Raw genomic sequence first — 19,945 nt, 5'->3', positions numbered from 1 at the left:
TATATTTTACCACATATTGTTTTTTAATCAATCACTGAAGAAGCCAATATGGAAAATGAACTGAATGTTAAAGAAAAAGACAAAACCCTTTTATTTTACATCAAGAGATAAGTACCTAGCTCCAAGCTCAAGGTCTAGATTGAGGATAATCATTATGAGCCCTACTAAAGGACAACCACACACAGTTTTAAGAACGCTGTCACACAGGTCACCTTGTAGCTCTCCTTCACTCGATGCCTAACTCTTCCAGACGTCCCAGTACTGAGGAAGGGTTTCCTCTTTCCAGCTTTGCCCAACCTTATTCATAATAGACAAATGAAAAGTCCCAGAAACCTGTTCTGTTTGGGAAAGTTTTCTTTTGTTCTAGGCTTCGGTGGTTAATATGCTTGACGAATTTCAGAGTTTCTCTATCTCTGTAGACCAGTGCCAAAGAATTGTTTTCTGGATTCACTGTTAGCAGCTGAAATAGGCAAATACAGTGATACATCAGAACACGGAGATTATTCTCACCTCTTTTCTTAAACAGATGGTTCCATATCAAATACTCAGCCTCCGGCGATAGAGGATCCTTTAAAGTATCCTTTACTAGGAGGAGCTATTGATCTTGCTGTCCAGACATTTTCCAATAGGCCCCATTCCAGTACATATCCAGGAAAGTTTTACCTAATGCATTTATTTCTTACTACATTGAAAGATTCATGGGAATGCACCATCTGACTCTTAATTTATTTGGAATTTCTTTTAGCTGGGTAGAATGCTTAGTGATTATCCTTTAGCCTCTTTATTCCATGCTGAATACTTTCTACTAGAAATTAGAACCACTGCCAGCCAGACCAATGTGGATTTATCACCTAAAGACCCTGGCAGAAGGTCATAAAAGTTGCGTCTCTGAAGAATGAAAGTGTCTTCAAGAACTAAGAAAGGATGGTTTGCTATCAGAAGCAACTTACCTCTTCATCTTCTCCTTTGGCAATGTAGGAGGTAAAGCCACCATACTCTGGCTCCCAGCCTTATGAAGGGAAAACAAAGAGCATTCAGAAAGCTCTCACTGCAAGAGTTACATCATCTGTTTGAATCATTGATCCCATGCTGTTTAAAACGGGGATCTGGGAGTTCAGTAGAACCAACTCTGACTTATGAGCCTGAATTTATTATTCAACCAACACTGAATAAGAACTGAAAACTAAGAACTAAATATAAAATACACCTAGAAGGACAATTACATAAAAGCTCTGGGGGGTTCATTAGATGGAAATTATGATTTAGTTCATCTCCTATACCTTGGTCACAGATACAAATAGTACTTTGAGTTGGGAGATGACTGAAATTCATGACCCCTAAGATGCCTTCCAGCAGAGCTCCTGTGATCTGAGATCCTGGCCAAGGCAACTTACTTGTGAACTGGTTCAGTTAGAGAGGGTCACTCAGGAGAGACTGTCCCTCTTACCTTCACAGCCACAGTAGAGAAGTAAGTCCAGGGCAAATTCAGTCTTGCTGTTGTCATGGATTAAAGTGTAGTGACCAGTCTTCCAATGCCTCAGTTCCCCCTGGCATGTGGGAACACTTGATTCTAAGAAAAAAACAACAGAAGGCCAGAAAAAAATAACCTTGATACCACGGTAAATTGCAAAAGAATGATAATTAGGAACAGTTATAGCACTAAAGAGAAACGATTTCCATAAACCTTCAGCTGACCTACTGCTCCATTATATTATTAAATATATAAGCCTTATAATGAAAAAAAGTTGACTTTCTATTTCTCTTTACCATGATTTTCAGATGGAGTATATATTTAGCGGCCAGAAATTTTCTTTAAAATAACATGAATATTATTGTTAACTAAACTTTACTTTTTAGAGCAGTTTACAGAAAAATTAAATTTCCCAGAAAGTACAGTCCCTCTACTCCACACACAACCCCTGCCCCTCCCCATCCGTTTCCTCTATTATTAACATCTTGCTTTAGTGTGCTTTATTTGTTACAACTGACCAATATTGATGCATTATTAACTGAAGTCCACAGTTTACATTAGGGTTCATTCTTGGTGTTGTACATTCTACTAGTTTAATGTCACGTGTCCATTCCATCTTGTTTGTAGACGATTAAACGTCCTCTGCTTTTAATAATTTCCTTCTACCTATTTGTCCAAATTCAAGCAAGTTTTTCTTAGGCTGATACTGGTTCTTAGCAGAAAGAAGCCACTCACCTTCCTCTTCTTTGTGTTCCTGTGTTTCAGAGTACGTTTAGGTAAAGCCAGTCATATTTCTCTCCCCCATCTGTACTACTGTTAGCCTAATACAACGTACTAGCTGTCCTTCCTCCCCGGAATGCTGTTTTAGCAGATCCTTCTTGTCATTCAGATCTGAGCTTGGATGACAGCTCCTCAGACAGGCTGGTCCAGCTTGCCCATTCACCTAAGAGGCCACCCAGTCATTCCTCAGCACATAACCCTATTCAGATCTCCTGCAGAGCACCTATCCTTATTTGATGTTTTCTTGTTCGTGTATCATTTAATCTCTGTCCTCTCCTACTATCAACAGACTATAAGCCAGGGAGAGCAGAGACCTTGTCTGTCTTCTTCTCCAGAAATAGGGCCTAGCATATAGTAGGTGCTTAAGAAATGTTTGTTGAATGAATAAATGACTGAATCGTGAATACCTAATAGTGAAAGAAGGACAGAACGCAACAGCAGCTTACCTTTCTTTGCATCGTTTTCCTCGGGCTCTGGGTCCGTCTGTTCGTTGCTCTGCTGGCTGCTGTTGCTGATGGCCGCCCGCCTGCTCTCTGGCTCAGAACTGCGGCTAGGCCCTTCTTCAGTGTTCTCAGCAGCAGAGGCTGCTTCTCCCTCTTTTTTGTCCTCAAGCTCACCTTCTTCTGAAGGGGCCAAGAAGTGAAGTTTCAGGCCTGTGAAGTTGGAGAGCAGCAAGAACATTGCCTCGGAGCGAAATAATGCCATGCAGTCCTTCAAGATGTCGGGAAGTTTGCTCTCCTCAGCCTTCTCGTAAAACCTGGAAAGCAGCGATGCCAAGGTGTTCATCAAAGCCACAGATGTAATATTACTCATGGGATGAAAGCTGATCATTAGCTTTGTATCTCTCTCCCTAAACCTTGCATAGCTTACTAACGTCCAAGTTGTTACAATAATGAGGTTTTGTTAGGGCCTGCTACTGGATGTCCCTGGGAACAAAACATCAGTCGGGCAAATGCCCTATTATTGGAGGTGAGCCTTGCAGACAAACAGGCAGGTGTTGAATGCAGAAGCAAATATCTTGGATGATGGGTTCTACCTTTTGTTAGGGGGACCTCGGCTGCTCCATTCCACAGCTCCTTTCTCCAAAGCCTCACACACCTCTGCAAATTTCTCAGGCTGGAAAAGGAGCAAATGAAGCAGCAGTTAGCAGATCTCCCTATGATCCCACACTGGTCTTGCAGGTACAGCAGCTCTGCGGAATCATGCTGGCTGATTCCTAAAAGGGCCAGGTGACTCTCATCCCTTTCACACAACCTCCCCTAGTCCTGATACGCTGAAGCCAGAGCAAAGACTGGGTAAGTCGTCAGCATGCTTTAGCCAAGTCACCTGAGTGTCAATTTGGGCCACTTCCTTAAGTAGTTGTATGCCTTACGTCAAATTGCTAAACCTCTCAAATTCCTGCATTTATTATAATGAAAATGTCTATATAATGATACATATTCTTTAGGCCTCAGCTCATTCCCTTGATTTAATCAGCATTCTAAACTTGTCCAGTGTAGTACAAGAAGCTGATTAATCTATTAAAATATTCTCCATAAGAGCCTTTATAAGTACTTGTTTAATGCAGTTTCCTATGGAGTATTCTACAAACAGTAATCCTATCAGTTGTAAAACAGGAAAGAGGATCCCAAAGGATGGTTTAGGTGAGCTGAATTAAATAGGGTTAAACAAGTTTATTTACTATTAATACTTCTCAAATTCCTTAATATGCTATGTCGGCTATATAATTCAGAGAGAGGCAGTATGTAGTGTCTCTCAACCTTTTTTTCAAGGAGGCACCAACTCTTGGGACCGTGGTTCCATGGGACTCAGGGTCACCTGGGAAAAACCACACTCGCATACGTGATCTCATTTGGCCCTCACAACAACTCTTCAAGATGGGCAGGTATTATCCCAGTTTAACTGATGATGAAATAAAAGTGAGACCTTAGTAATTTGCTCAGGTCAGTAAAACCACGTAGCCAAGATGTGAATATAAAGTCTTCTAGGGCTTCCCTGGTGGTGCAGTGGTTGGAAATCTGCCTGCCAATGCAGGGGAAACGGGTTCAATCCCTGGTCCAGGAAGATCCCACATGCCATGGAGCAACTGAGCCCGTGCGTGCCACAGCTACTGAGCCTGCACTCTAGAGCCCACGAGCCACAACTACTGAGCCCGTGCGCCTAGAACCCGTGCTCCGCGACGAGAGGCCACCACGGTGAGAGGCCCACGCACCACAGGGAAGAGTGGCCCTCGCTCTCTGCAACTAGAGAAAAGCCCACGCGCAGCAACGAAGACCCAACGCAGCCAAAAATAAATTTATTAAAAAAAATAATAATAAAGTCTTCTAACTTCTAACCTAGTTCTCTCTCCATTATAATGTGCTACCTCATCATTCCCAAACACTTGTTACTAATTTGTTAATCAGTAATCTTTCTATTATTTAAAAGTAATTGGTAAGTACCATAGTCATCAAATGACTAGGATGGGAACTAGACACCACTCATCCCCAATATAGAAGTGTGTGTGTGGGACTTCCCTGGTGGTGGGTGCAATGGTTAAGAATCCACCTGCCAATGCAGGGGACACGGGTTCGAGCCCTGGTCCGGGAAGATCCCACATGCCACGGAGCAACTAAGCCCGTGCACCACAACTACTGAGCCTGTGCTCTACAGCCTGTGTGCCTAGAGCCCGTGCTCCGCAACAAGAGAAGCCACTGCAATGAGAAGCCCACGCACCGCAACGAAGCGTAGTCCCCACTCACCGCAACTAGAGAAAGCCCACATGCAGCAGTGAAGACCCAGTGCAGCCAAAAATAAATAAATAAAATAAATGTTAAAAGTGTGTGTGATTAAGATTCTAGAGAACTGGGGAATACCCAAGGGACTCGACCCACTAACATACGACTGATACCAATGTTAGCTATTATCATCATTTCTATATTTGAAGAAGAGGATGATGTAAACATGCTCACCAGGAACAAAACAAAAAGCAACAAAAACTCTTAGTGATGCCTCTTCATCCACCCAGGAAGCAAGGCTGCAAGCCAAATGTGGTATATCAGGATTTGCTGGCCTACCTTAAGGAACTCTTTTAGGAGAATTTCAGAGCTTTCTTCAAATTCTTCTTGAATTTGAACTTGGTACTCCATGTCGAGATAAGTAGGGTTGATCCAATCATACAAAATTTCATGCTACAAAGCAGCAGCAGATGCAAAGGGTGAGTTAATAATTCTACTGCTTTTGTTCTGACATCATTTTACACTGGTAAAATATATGCAAATCTTCACTTTATAATTTTCTCCCTGTTAAATAAAGTTCTGGAAAGCTCTGCCTTAGAAAGACACTATCAAAAGTGTATCTAAGAAGGGTGGAAAGGCAAGCTCAAAGCCTAGTTCTGTTATCAGGATGAGCCACTTTTAAAACCAGAAAAGCAAATGATATGCCACAGCTTTTCTAAGACAAGAATCCCAGCAACAGGAATTTATCCTTACATCTTGTGGGATGTGAGGGCTCCGAGGTATGAGAGGTTCAAAGTAGGTGGGAGGCCTGGTCAGTGAAGGACCATGAAACCAGCCGCTGATGGACAAACGCGACTTTTCTTCAGACAGGACTTCGGAAACCTGAAAGGACAAGACCAGCAGCACATCAATACAAAGACCAGCGGGGCAAATTACCAGCCAAGCCTCACTAATTTCAGGACCCTTCACACTAGGTGTGAAAACAACCTGGCCGGACAGTCCAACCAGAAGCCGTCACATTTAGAGAACGGGTGACTGAAAAGCATGCTTTTTGGCCCTCTATGTATTTGTGGCTCACAGTCTTTACCTGGTGAAAGGATACTGGAGACACTTCAAAGAAAACCAGTGTGTTCCATGAAGGGATAAGAGACTTGACAATCTGCTTCGGCTGAAAGTGTTCTGCGTGGGGAGACAACACATCTGTAAATGTGCTTCATCATTAATCACTTCCAGGCCGCCTCGTTTCACCTTGACAATTTTCCAATTTCTACGGGTAGCTAAATGTCCCCTCCAGATCTCCATATGCCACCCCCTTCCATCTGTTTCTCTTATATAGTTCTGCTAGGTGATATCTGTTCTTACTCCACCATGCTCTATTACTGATGAAGGCTGGAAAAGGTTCTGAACGTTTTCTGGAGTCGAGCTCTGGTGTCAGTCATTAAAAAAAATAAAAAAGACCCTGACCTCCCATCAGAGGCACTGGTCCTGGCAGATTCATAGCCACGAGTGGCTGCACATGTTCTCTACCCTCCCACGGCCAGCATTCAGAAGCAGGGTCTGACTATTCCTCATCTTAACTCGGCTCTAACTTATCTCTGGAGTAATGATTATTTCAGGCACAACTCAGGAGAGGTGGCTGTCAGGGCTGGCAATTATCCCCCTGCGGTCACCACTGTAATGAAGAGCTTCCATCTCCCGAGGAGCACAGACAGAGTGCCTAAGGACCCGGAAGTGGCTGTTGGTGTTGAAGAGCATGGCTTTGTCTTACCATCAACGTTGTACAGGTCCAGAGTGCCCCCCAAGCTCCTGTCCCAGGGAGGAACCAGGTAAAGAATGAAGGCAATCCGGCGTCCTTCCAGCTCGTCATCATGGCAGAGCAGGGCATCTGCAATAGTTCAGCGTGCACCATAATGTCCCTGTGCAGCAATAAGCAGCGGACATCTGACTCTGCGCTCACTATCAGTCCACCTGCTACTCCTCCGTAACGTCAGCTCCTCCAGCTTTAAAATGACACTTATTTCTCCTCTTTTATAATTACAGAAATAAAACTGTCAATATAGAAAACTCTAAAAACGCTGAAGAACACATATACAGACTCAGACAATCACTACTAAAATTTTTACATATATTCTTGCAGTATTTTTCAACATACATGTATTTGCTTTTTAAAAAATAGCATCCTACAGTGGTTGTTTTGTGGCCTTTTTTCTTTTATTACATGGCAAATGTCTTTTCTGTCATCTCTTTTAATGGCTGCATAGTTATTCTAGGACTGAGCAAGATAGGCATCCGGGCAAGGTGGGAGAGGGGAGGGGATGCTATGGGTGAAGTGAGATCATTCCACACGGAGGGATTGTTTTAATAAACAAACATATTGAAAATAATGGAAGGCAGATTTCTTAGGGTTGAAGACTGGAATTGCAAATATGGAAAAGTAGAAATCTAGAATGAACCCTATGGTGTGGAAATGAAACCAGAGGAATCAATGTGACTTGTCTAGAGCACAGGAAATATAAGATAACCCTGGAGAATCTTGTTTTGCTAGGAAGTAAGATATAATAAGAATGATGAGTGAAAGTGAGTGAAACCCACATAGGGGCCTTCTCGGTGACAGACCTCTTGGTGTCCCCTGCTTATTGCTGATTGGGAAAAGAGGCTATGGAAATTAAGCTGTGACCTCCTAGGCCCTCCATGTGAAGCAAAGAGCAGGCCCCAGCAGCTAATGATTGAGGAATAAAGAATGCAGAAACAAAGATAGGGCAGGCAGACGAGAGTAGCCATAACTTAATAAGTCAGTCACAAGGACTCCCACTTCTGCTTCCAATGGTAAAGGTAAGTCTGACACACATTCCTAAGCTGTTTTATAGAAACCAGACCCCCCACAGCAGATGAGAAAAGCTGACCACGAGCATATAGCCCCCAGACCGGCTGGAACCTGAAGACTGAGGACGCTGACCTCTGTGACCTCACCTTGTTACCTCACCATGCACCAATCAGAGAACTGTGCACGAGCTGATCATGCACCCTGTGACCCTCTCCCTCACCTTGCCTTTAAAAACCCTTCCCTAAAACCCATCGGGGAGCTTGGCTCTTTTGGGCACGAGCGGCCCGTCCTCCTTGTCTGGTGCCCTGGAATAAACTGTACTTTCCCTCACCACAGCCCGGTTTCAGGAGATTGGCTTTGCTGTGCATTGTGAGCAACCCGAGTTTGTTTCAGTTAACATGAGGACATACTAAAAGGACACAGAAGTCAGCTTAAAGGGGCTCCTCTTGATCAAATCAGGGACAATATGAGCATCAACATAATGACAGTAACCATTACATAAATAGTAATCCTTAAATTCACACTGACATAAATAAACAAATGAGTAACTGGGGAGAGGGAAAGGTTTTCTTTACAGTAGAATGACAACTAATAAATGATTTTATTAGGAAAGAAATCACCATTTGGCAACCTGCATAGTAATAACTGTAGTAAGAAATATCAGTGGATGCTAAAACAAGTGAATCAAAGTTTGATGAGAAATGGAATATTTACATAATCTTAAAGTGTCTCTCCACAAAATACTTATTAACTTAAAGAGAGGAAAAGAACAAGTTTACAGTGGAAAAACTTGATGTCAGCCACCACCTTAATTAAGCGATCAAAGTTATTATCACTAGTAATATGACACACCATCTACCACTTGATAAGATGCAGTAAAAAGAACACATATCTGGGCTTCCCTGGTGGCGCAGTGGTTGAAGAGTCTGCCTGGAGCAGCTAGGCCCGTGAGCCATGGCCGCTGAGCCTGCGTGTCCGGAGCCTGTGCTCCACAACGGGAGAGGCCACAACAGTGAGAGGCCCGTGTACCGCAAAAAAAAAAAAAAAAAGAACACATATCTAATGAGAAAGCAGAGCAGACAAACCCAAACTGAGGGAAGTTCTACAAAATAACTCATCTGTAAATCTTCAGAAGCATCAAGATCATGAAGGTCAAAGAAAGACTGAGGAACTGTTCTAGACTGAAGGCACATGACAACTAAATGCCATGCACAACCCTGGACCAGATCCCTTTGCTATAAGGGACCACATCAACCTGAACGGAGCCTGCGGATTACATTGGAATAATGTATCAATTGTAGTTCCTGATTCTGATGGCTTATTACTGTCACACAGCAGAAGTGTCCTTGTTGTAGGAGTTACTGAAGTACTCAGGGGTCACGGAGCATCCTAAGGGCAACCTAGTCTCAGGTAAAATGGATAAAACTTATTTGTACTATGCTTGCCACTTGTCTGTCAGTTTGAAATTACTTCAAATTAAAAAAAAAAGTTAAAAAAAGGGCATATGATATGACTCTTCATGTCTCTAAGTTATCCTCAAAATGCTGTTACCAATTTGTACTTCCCTAGGGCAATGTGGGAGAGTAAACCCAAAGCAGAATTTTATTTAGTAAAACAAAACACAAAACACTTTTCCTTCCAGATGAAAACCAAACATATTACCAAAAGGACATTTATATGCTCAGAAAGGTAACAAGAAGGATGCACCCCAAACTGGTGACAGTGGACACATCTGAAGAGAAAGAGGGACAAGGAGAAGGTGAAGGGGACTATTGTGGATTACACTGTATTCTATAGTTTGACGTTTTTTCCTTAAGAATATATTCACTCATTACCTTCAAAAGAAAAAAAAAGACATTGAGGGAAATATGTGTTTCCTGGGAAGTTTAAGAGTAGTTTGCACCATCACCTCTGAATTTCCTGATACTGTATGCAAAGTTGGTGTGTATGTGCATTATTGGCCTTTTTCTGAAAATACTGAAACCAAGCAGGACCCTGCAAGGCCTTCCTGGGCACAAAAGCCCCTCTGTGTCCCTTGTTTCTTGTTTATAGAAAAAAAGGCTTCTGTCTCCTAGGCCTCCCCCAGGTTACAAAGAGCAGGCTCAAGCAGTTAATGATTAGGAAAGGAGAGTCACAGGACTCCTAGTTCCTCCTGAAGGGATAGAGATAAGAATCTGATACATATTTTTGAGTTGTTCTGCAGAAACTAAGAAACCCCCTCACCACCCAGGTGGAGGATGGCGATTATATGCTGACCACAAGCACACAGACCCCAGACTTCTGGCTGGAACCAGAAGGTCATTGATTGAGATTCCTGAAACATCATTCTGTTCCCTCACCACCAACCAATCAGAAGAAAGTCCACGAGCTGATCATGCATCCAAAAACCTTCTCCCCTGTCTTTAAAAACCCTTCCCTGAAAGCCATTGGGGAGTTCACATTTTTTGAGCGTGAGCTGCCCATTCTCCTTGCTTGGTGTCCTTATTTTGCTACAAACACTGCTGTCAAGAGTTTGGCTTTGTGTGCCTCGGGCACACAAGCCCTTGCTTCGTTACAATATGTTCATAGCTTTCATCATACTCCCAAAGAGAACCACTGCCTTATACCTTCCAATAAGATGGGCATTTCTGTACATGACCTGGGTCAGATTGTACTCATTAAGAAGATCCTCATGCTATGCAGGGACACGAAGTCTAGGATTTTGGAACACTGACAACTGTCTTCCCATCATCATTTAGATAAAGCCTTTAAATCTTAGCGACAGCAAGATTTTAATCTTTCTTACCTGAGAATTCATATTTAGCACAGGACACATCAATGGTTGATTCCAGGTCAATCTTGGAAATGTCTGAAAGCCAAGCCCGGAAATGTTCAAACAGAATTTTCCTAGAAATGTAAACAAAAGATAACTTGTTACACCATAATGTGGGCTCCATTTGGATCTATGTCACAACTATTTTTTCCTGAAGGTTTTGGTTTATTTAAGATCTATTCTTGAGAATGCTCCTCACTTTAAACTTGCAAAGTTTAGGAGTAACAGTCCCAGAGAAATAAATGTAAATCTCTCTACTGCAATATATTTTTGCTCTACTGTTTTCTTTTCTTTTTTTTGGCTGCGCCATGTGGCATGTGGGATCTTGGTTCCCCAACCAGGGATCGAACCAGTGCCCCCTGCAGCAGAAGCGCAGAGTCCTAACAACTGGACCGCTAGGGAAGTCCCTCATCTTATTTTTCTTACTCTTAAATTTATAGTATTGCCCCATCATGACAGTGGTCTGGCCTTTGTCATAGGAACACCAATGTTCCAGTCCGAAGTCACTGATTTTTAGAGCTGTTTTTCAGCACCAATACTAGCACTGTTGTTTAATGAACACTTGGGTGGGTAACACTGTTATAGATTAAAATAATGGTGACTATTATGCTAACTGTGTAATAATAAACTCTTTCACAGAAGTTCTGATATTAACAGGATACCAAAAAAACAAAGATGGTTGAACATTTCCATTTACCAGCTAAAGTGGCTCTGTATAGAACTCTAACACAATTTAAAACTTACTCAGTTGGCAGTCAACTTTGAAATTATGTTAACTTTGATGAAATAACATTTTTATGTCAATTATATCTCAATAAAACTGGAAAAACATTTTAAAAAACATTTTTAAAGGGTTTATGTTAGTTCAAATTTTGCACATGAAGAGATGGTATTTTTTGGATCATTCTAGTCCAAATGTACATCACTGAAATCCCCATAAAATGCAATTGTACTGTTAATAACTAGATACCAAGTCTCCAGGTTGATGCCCTGAAATTTTATTACCAAATATCTTTTTACATTGTATGCTACCCAATCCAAAAAATTCTATAAAATATTGTGCTTGGTTAGTCCAAACAAAAGTGCCATGTAACTTTTGTAGGCAGAGTTGCAAATTAGACATAATAGGTCAGCATAGCAAACTGCTAAACCAGGCTTCAGGTAATGTAGGTGGTCAACATTTTTGCAAAATCTTGAATCTTGATGTTTTATGTAACTAGTAGTATCAAAGCCTTCACTCCCTCTGTTACTGGTAACATCAGCTTCCACAAATTTATTCCATAGAAAGCTCTTTCTCTAGTTACCCTATGAAAGTGTCACGACAGGGTTATTTTCTGCTGTCATTCTCATTTGTTAATTGTATTCATGAGAGGAATCACAGAACCCAAATGGGAAATAAAAAGATCACCTTTCGGTAAAGACCAAGGAATTCCATCTCTCATACCATCTGGCTGTTATGCGTTGGATACAGAATGTAACTCAGTCCTACAGGAAAGAAATGCTTACCAGAGGTGTGGTATGAACTAATGAGATAGTGCTTTAAGGCACAGTCTTGGGGGAAAAAAGTTCTAAAATAAATATGAAATATTATGAGTTACAGTTAACATGTGAGCAATACTTCAGGATTTAGAAGAAATAAACTCTGCAGACTGCTACCATTTATGGAAATATTGCAGAGAAAAAAGAATGAGAAAATATAACTTGTACTGTATAGATGAAAAATAGCTATTACAAAGTAACATGGGCTTACTGTAGCAAAACTAGGAAAAAACCCTATTATAAGTAAAAAGAAACTTTAAAAAACCTGTAGTCCTACTAACCAGATTTAAACATTCCATCCTTCCAAGTCTTTTCCTTTGTACACACGTAGGTATCCAAATATACGTCTCGTTTTTCATATGGGATCCACCATGTGTGCTATTTTAACTTTTCTCTTGATAAGTTTATTTCATCTAGCCTAATATGCCTTTGCCTGCAAGAAGTATCATCGTTTTATACATCACTTCAAAAAATAGGATACAACAATAATTGTATGAGACACTGAGTCTCAGAGAGGTTAAAATACACACACAAAAAGTATCTTAGAATGATGAAATAACTTTACCATACTCATGTGTTAAAAGTCACACACATTGGGACTTCCCTGGTGGCACAGTGGTTAAGAATCCACCTGCCAATGCAGGAGACACAGATTCAATTCCTGGTCCGGGAAGATCCCACATGCCGCTGAGCAACAAAGCCTGTGCGCCACAACTACTGAGCCTGCGCTCTAGAGCCTGCGCGCCACAACTACTGAAGCCCGTGTGCCTAGAGCCCGTGTTCCGCAACAAGAGAAGCCATCGCAATGAGAAGCCTGCGCACTGCAACAAAGACCCAACGCAGCCAAAAAAAAAAAAAAAGTCACATCATATTCAACGATTGTATAGTTTTTCACTTTGTTTTGTACCATTAGCTATGTAAATCTTAATGGGTGGGCATTTAATTTGTGATTTTTCACTGTTAGAAACACCATCACAATAAACAATCTTGTATAGAATTTTTGAGCACACCCTTAATTATTTTCTCAGGATAAATTCTTATAAGTGGAATTACACTACAAAAAGACAAGCATCATTTTAAGGGTTTTGATACACCTTTCAAAACTATCTTCAAGATTGCGGCACTGTATAAAGGTATCTACCCCTCTGTCAACACTGGAGTTTTTGTTTTAAATACTTGCAAACTAACATGTGAAAGATGGTATCTCCATTGTTAATTTGTTCCTTGATTACTAACGGTTGAACATTTTATCATTGAGAACTTGGGCCCTGGAATCAGACAGACTTAGGTTTATATCTTAGTTCCCTCAATTTTTACCTAGTTAACTTTGAAGAAGTTACTTAATTTCTCAGCGTCTGTTTCCTCCTCTACAAAAGGGGACAATAATGCGAACAAAGGTTGTATGACATAACATTTAAAGCACTTACTCCTCTGTCTGGCGCATATTATGCACCCAACAAATATGAGCACTTGTTTACCTTAAAGCACAGATGTGAGGCTCTCTTCTCTTCTTCAGATCATCAGACTTGATCATGAAAAAAAGAAAAAAAAAGGATTTCCTTCATAAATCAGACACACAGAGGAGACTAGTTAAGGGAACACTCTGGCAGTAGAGCATTGTCATTAAGAGCCTGGACTCTGAAGCCAAACTGCCTGGGTTTGAGGTATGGCCCCTCCATTTGGCAGCTCTGTGACTCGGGCAAGTTACCTAGCCTCTCTGTGCCTTATTCATTCAACAAATACTTACATAGTTATTACAGTGGAGCTTACATTCTTGACGGAGAGGGACAACAAACATAAAAAGTCGATTATCAGTATAAAAAAAGGTGACAAATGTCGAGGGAAAATAAAGCAGAGTACGAGGGACCAGAAGTGCTGAGAGTGGGGAAGGGTTTGCAATTATAAATTTGGTGGCCAGGTTAGACTTCACTGAGGTGAAGCAAAGGCCTGAAGGAGATTGGGAGGTGTACCAAGGGAATATCTCAGCAAAGCGCATTCAAGGTCCTGAGTGTGAAGAATGCCTGGCCTGTTCAAGAAATTGCAGGAGCCTGTGCAGCTGCAACAGCGATTTGGGGGAGAGCAGCAGGAGAAGGGGCCAAAGATGCAATGGGAGCCTTAGAACCACTCTGGCTTTTACTCGGAGAAATGAGAACCTTTGGAGATTTGGGGCAAAGGAATAATATGATCTCATTTAATTTTTAAAAACTGAGATAAAATTCACATAACATAAAATTTACAATTTTAACCACCTGAAAGTGTGTATTCAGTGGATTTTTAGCATATTCACCTGCTGTGCAACTATCACCACTAATTCCAGAATATTTTCATCACACTAAAAAGAAACCCTGTACCTATCAGGCAGTCACTCCCCATCCCACCCTCCCTCCCCCCAGCTCCTGGCAACCACTAATCTACTCTCTGTCTCTATATATGTTTTGCTGGTCATTACATATAAAAGGAATCACACTATATGTGGCCTTCTGTGTCTAGCTTCTTTCACGGAGTATGTTTTCAAGGTTCATCCATGTTGCAGCAGTACTTAGTACTTCATTCCTTCTTCTGGCTGAATAATATCCCATTGTATAGATGCACCACATTTGGTCTATCCATTCATTAGTTGACAGACGTTGGGTGTTTCTACTTTTTGGCTATTATAGATAATGCTGCTACAAACATCTATGTACAAGCTTTTATGTGAACAAATGTTTTCAATTCTCTTGGGTCCATTAACTTTTTTTTTTTTACTTTATTAATTTTAATTTTTGGCTGCATTGGGTCTTCATTGCTGCACACGGGCTTTCTCTAGCTGTGGCGAGCGGGGGCTACTCTTCATTGTGGTATGCGGGCTTCTCATTGCGGTGGCTTCTCTTGTTGTGGAGCATGGGCTCTAGGCACGTGGGCTTCAGTAGTTGCGGCATGCTCCTCAGCAGTTGAGGCTTGCGGGCTCTACAGCTCAGGCTCAGTAGCTGTGGCGCATGGGCTTAGTTGCTCCACGGCATGTGAGATCTTCCTGGACCAGGGATTGAACCCGTGTCCTCAGCATTGACAGGTGGATTCTTAACCACTGTGGCACCAGGGAAGTCCCGCCATTAACATTTTAAAAGAACACAATGAAAAAATGAAAGAACACAATGGCTGTAGGTGGGCAAGGGTGGAAGCAAGGAGCCTGGTTAATATGCTAAGAGAATAATCCTGGTGAGAGAAAAAGATGGCTTGGACAGGTGTTGGCAGTGGAAGTGGAAAGAAGTGGGCTTTTCTGAATATATTCTGAAGGTAGAGCCCACAGCATTTCCCAATGGACTGGTGATGAGATGTGAGAGACGAATCAAGGATAACCTCAAGGTTTTTGGCCTCAGCCACTGGAAAGATTGTCGTGAACTGAGATGGGGAAAATTGCAGGTGGAGCAGATTTAGGGGGAGAAGGTCAGGAGTTTAGTTTTGGAAAGTGTGAGACACTTCATAAGTATCCTAGAATAAAGGCAAAGCCATGAGACTCTCTGCAATCTGTTTGGAAGTGATTCAAAGGCTAAGCCCTAGAGTACTCTGTCATTAAGAAGCCAGGTACAAAAGGAAGACCTATCGAAGGGAACTAAGAAGGACTCACCTGTGAGGTAGAAGGAAAATGAAGAGAGCATGGTTTCCTGAAAGTAAGGGGGTTCGGGGGAGAGTCTCCAGGAAGGAGGAGTAACAAAGTAGGTCAAATGTTGCCGAGGGTCAAGTAAAACCAGGCCTGAAGACTGATGACTGGATTTACTAATGTGGAAGTTGTGAGTGACCTTGACAAGTACAGTTTCAGTGGTGTGTAACAGGTGAAAGCCTAATAAAGTGGGCTTAACAGAGAACAGAAGAGGAATATGAGACTATAGATAACTCAGAAGGAATGCTACTGTCAAGGTGAGCAGAGGAATGGGGTGATAGCTGAAGGGGAAAGTTAGGTCAACAGCATTTTTTTCCTTAAGAGAAGAAGAACTAACAGCTTTCTTTCTTTTTTTTTTTGGTATGTTGAAGGGAATGATCCAGAAGAGAAGGAAAACCTGATGTAGTTTCTTTATCTGTGAAACAGGAACCAGTAATGTATCATTATAAGGATTTAATGAATTAATAAATATAAAGCACTTAGCATGGCATAAAGCATGCACTCAGTAATGCTTGCTTTAAAATACAGAGTATCAGGCTACTCCTAATGACAAACTTGGTTAGGAGGACTGGAAGTTGTTATAGACCCAATTATCAAGTCAATTCACAGCACAAGCAAAGAAAAAGGGATATAATTGAAGTTTTATGGGACAGGAGACTGAAAGCAGGTTTTATATTTACTGTCTTAGGATGAAGAAGTTCAGTCCCAAAGTGAGCATAGTAAAAATTATTCACAGCAGAGTTTCATCAAGCACCCATGGGGATCTAAAGTAATGGCTGCTTCTTTTTCCTCTCATTACCCAGTACCCTTTCTATTATTTTGCCTCTCACTGACTTCACAATTAGAAGTATTTTCATCTACCAAATTGCATTAAGTAAGAACCACTTTGATTTCTCAATTTCAGTAATCAGATGCATATAGCCCCAAATCAACAAAAGAGGCCTAGTGTTATCAAAGCTGATATAATTACAAAGGCAGACAACCATGGTTTTTAATTAACCTATACAACTTTACTATGGATGAAAGTTATTTTTCATTAGATTTTCTGAATTATTAAGAGTAACATCATTTGTGTATTTAACCTAACTTGGTTAATTCAATCATATGTTTAAGGCCCAAAGATAGCCAGACTAGGGGACACAACCAGCTCTAGTGTAAAAGAATAAATGCAAGACAGAGAAATTTGTTACTCTTTTATCCCAGATAAAAAGAAATCAGCGGGAAATGGAAAGAAAACAAAATAGTTCTTAATCTTCACTTTTATTTTTTGTGATTTTAAAGGCTGATGTCCTTGAGGTTCTATAACGATTTCTAAGAGTGATGTACACCATGTACTAAAAGATATCCCCCACAAACTGGGGAAACCAATGACCTATATGTTTTTATACCTAGACTGGGCCTGTCTTCTAAGAGTAGGAAAACCAGCCTTGATTTTGAAACAGTCTTTTCTGCCAAATTCAACTGTCCACCGATTTAAAAAGAATAGATCTAACTCTCTGCAGGACATACTGCAATACAGAAAGCCACCTAAAACAAAGACATGAACTCAAAAATTTAAATGGTTATTACCTTCCAACATACTACTCTCTTCATTATACCACTCCCCAAAATGTACTTATCCTTTTTGTTTATAATGTATTTACTTACCGGCTTACTGTATTTTCTATCTTTCACCATCACTATCACCTCTATTACTTTAGATTTTAAAGGCTTTCAGGGTAGGAACAGGCAAAGACTTCCATATAATAATTAAAGCACCAAACACATAGTTAACACTCAGCTTATGTTAAATAAATGAATCTTTTAACAAAGTCAAGGCAAGGACCCTCAATGGTAAACCCAAACTAAAACCTCAAGTCTAAAGGTATTCAATGATTTTATAGAAAATGAATTTCTGAAGTGGAAAAGCTAATGTGAAAGGGCCATAAATACCTGCTGGAACTTATATAAATCATTATACTTTTCATGGAAGTCCAAGTTCAAAAGTTCCTTCTGAAGTCCTTCCAAGAAGTTTTCACTTTGGATGAAGTTTGGGATCACACAGTGAAGAAAGGGGTCCATGTCCATGACAATGGCTTCTGTGGGGAGGAAAGCATTATCTATGACTTTTCCCTTTTTTTTTTTTTTTTTTTTTTTTTGCGGTACGCGGGCCTCTCACTGTTGTGGCCTCTCCCATTGCGGAGCACAGGCTCAGGACACGCAGGCTCAGCGGCCATGGCTCATGGGCCCAGCCGCTCCGCGGCATGTGGGATCTTCCCGGACCGGGGCATGAACCCGTGTCCCCTGCATCGGCAGGCAGACTCTCAACCACTGCGCCACCAGGGAAGCCCCCTTTTGTATTTCTGACCTGTGAGCAGCACAGTAGAGAGAATACAAAAGGGATGGTCGTGAATTTTCAGAAATCTAGTACCTAAAATTTAAGATTTTGGGGAAGAATTATAAGCTCTTCCTTCTTTTTTCCCACTTAATACTACTTTTTAAAGGTATTGTGCTTAAAAATATTAGTCCTTAAGATGAGTACAAACGATATCACTAAATTAAGATTTCTGCTCTTTTTGGGGTTTTTTAGTTCAACGATTACTTATTCAACTGAATGTATTTTAGAGTCTTAATTCATTTCCCCCCAAACTGAGAGTAGCAAATTAAAAACAAGAATAACAATACTGGCAGCCAATTTTTCTTCAACCTTTTTTCTTTGCCTAAGTTACAGCTAGAGGAAGTTATAAAATTCATACTTCTTAAAAAAAAAAAAAGTCAGGTCAGGCATAACTTCCTCTAACTCTTTGAGTTTTACCTCAACGCTTTACCCACTGCTTCTGGTGGGATAGATTATGTACCCCTCTAATACAAACCACCACCACCTCCCACCAGCTGCCAGGCACTGTGGCGCTTTAACATGTATTATCTCATTTAATCTTCTCAAGAGTTTTAAGGTAGACGTCATCACTATCTCCATCCCACAAATAAGGAAACTGAAAAGTCCCTGAGTGTCCAGAGCTTACACTCCAAACACTAAGCTACCACTTTCTATGTGCATCCGGGACACCAAGGACTCATCTCTTAAAGCACTCAACCACTGAAACAAAAATCATGGCAAACTTCAGAAGGCAAATCATGATGCATTAAGCAGAGTTCTTATCCTATGAGGTGATATTTGAAGCTGAGGCTGGAATCATTTGATGAAGGTTCCTTCCTTTGGTCAAAACCATGTTTACCTTCATGGGTCACGTTGTTGAACTACAGGCCGGCAAAACTGAGTAAGCTCAGGTGCCTGCTATCTGGCAGCTCCCAACAAATGCTCTGGCTACGCTATCATGGGACAAACGAGCGTTACCTTCGGAGGAAAACCGCAAAAGCCACTCAACTATGCGTCCAAATGTTTACTGGTCCTTACTCAGAAAAATATGTATTGATGCGTACATACATTAGCTTATTAATCACAGTCAACATCTTTCCGAGGGAAATGCTATTAGTTATCCTACTTTACATAGTAAGGAGCTGAACTCATTGCCCAACGACGCACAGTCAGTGAAGAAGATTCTACCTCACCTCTAATTCCAGAATTTCCATGAACTTGCATGCTCTGTATTTCCCGAAACTCCCTAGCCTTCATTTCTTCCTCTTCTAGGTTTCTAAATCCAAACTGAACTTGGAAAAGGGACAGCAGGCCAGGCAGGAGAGTCGGAGGTGGCAAAGTCACGCTCTCTCCAAGAGCCTCTTCCCCTGTGGCCTCGCTGCTCAGGAATCGGCTAGAGTGCCAGGACTTTTTCAGAGGCTCCCGACCCGGTGCTGCGCCTCCCCCTTCACAGCACCCGCTTACCGTGGCGGAACGGCGTCCTGCGACTCCAGGCCTCAGCCACCTGCTTTTTCAAGGTTTCCTCCGTGACAGCATCCGAAAACTTCGCCATTACCTCCTTCTTTCCCTTTTTCCCAGCCCGGCTCGGGACGGGCTCAGCAGGCCGCTTTCCACTCATCTCCTCGCAAGCGGCAAGACCCACGTCACGCTAATTTAGCGGCTCTTTTCCTACGGAGACTGCAATTCCCAGAATGCCTCATTTCCCGTGTTTCTCCACCGCTATCTAATAGGAAGTACCAAAGCAAAGGGAGGCGGACCCCGTACCCGACTTACCAATGGGAGCTCCAGATATTGTGGCCATCCCAGCAG

General features: G+C 41.6%; 1 protein-coding gene across 2 annotated transcripts; it reads right to left on the bottom strand.

Annotated features, from left to right (window-relative positions):
- On the bottom strand, window positions 1-19,815 carry OGFOD1 (2-oxoglutarate and iron dependent oxygenase domain containing 1). Of its 2 annotated transcripts, XM_081215482.1 has the most exons (13): window positions 19,601-19,814; window positions 17,713-17,858; window positions 13,622-13,668; window positions 10,578-10,678; window positions 6,737-6,853; window positions 6,056-6,147; window positions 5,722-5,850; window positions 5,308-5,421; window positions 3,288-3,367; window positions 2,698-3,008; window positions 1,448-1,570; window positions 951-1,009; window positions 1-460 (listed from the first exon to the last, which is right to left on the bottom strand). In XM_081215482.1, the coding sequence occupies exons 1-13, from the start codon at window positions 19,752-19,754 to the stop codon at window positions 299-301; spliced, it is 1,635 nt and encodes a 544-aa protein (XP_081071608.1). In that variant the 5' UTR covers window positions 19,755-19,814; the 3' UTR covers window positions 1-298. The 2 variants fall into 2 exon arrangements, with proteins under 2 accessions (XP_081071608.1, XP_081071609.1); XM_081215483.1 differs by lacking the exon at window positions 5,308-5,421 and having other exon boundaries at window positions 19,601-19,815.
- Between the last annotated feature and the right edge of the window lie 130 nt (window positions 19,816-19,945).

This window comes from Mesoplodon bidens, assembly GCF_964165515.1.
Source record: "Mesoplodon bidens genome assembly, chromosome: 18".
NCBI classification, from domain to species: Eukaryota; Metazoa; Chordata; class Mammalia; order Artiodactyla; family Ziphiidae; genus Mesoplodon; species Mesoplodon bidens.
Note: the sequence above shows the minus strand (reverse complement) of the source record. Positions and strands in the feature narration are given on the sequence as shown.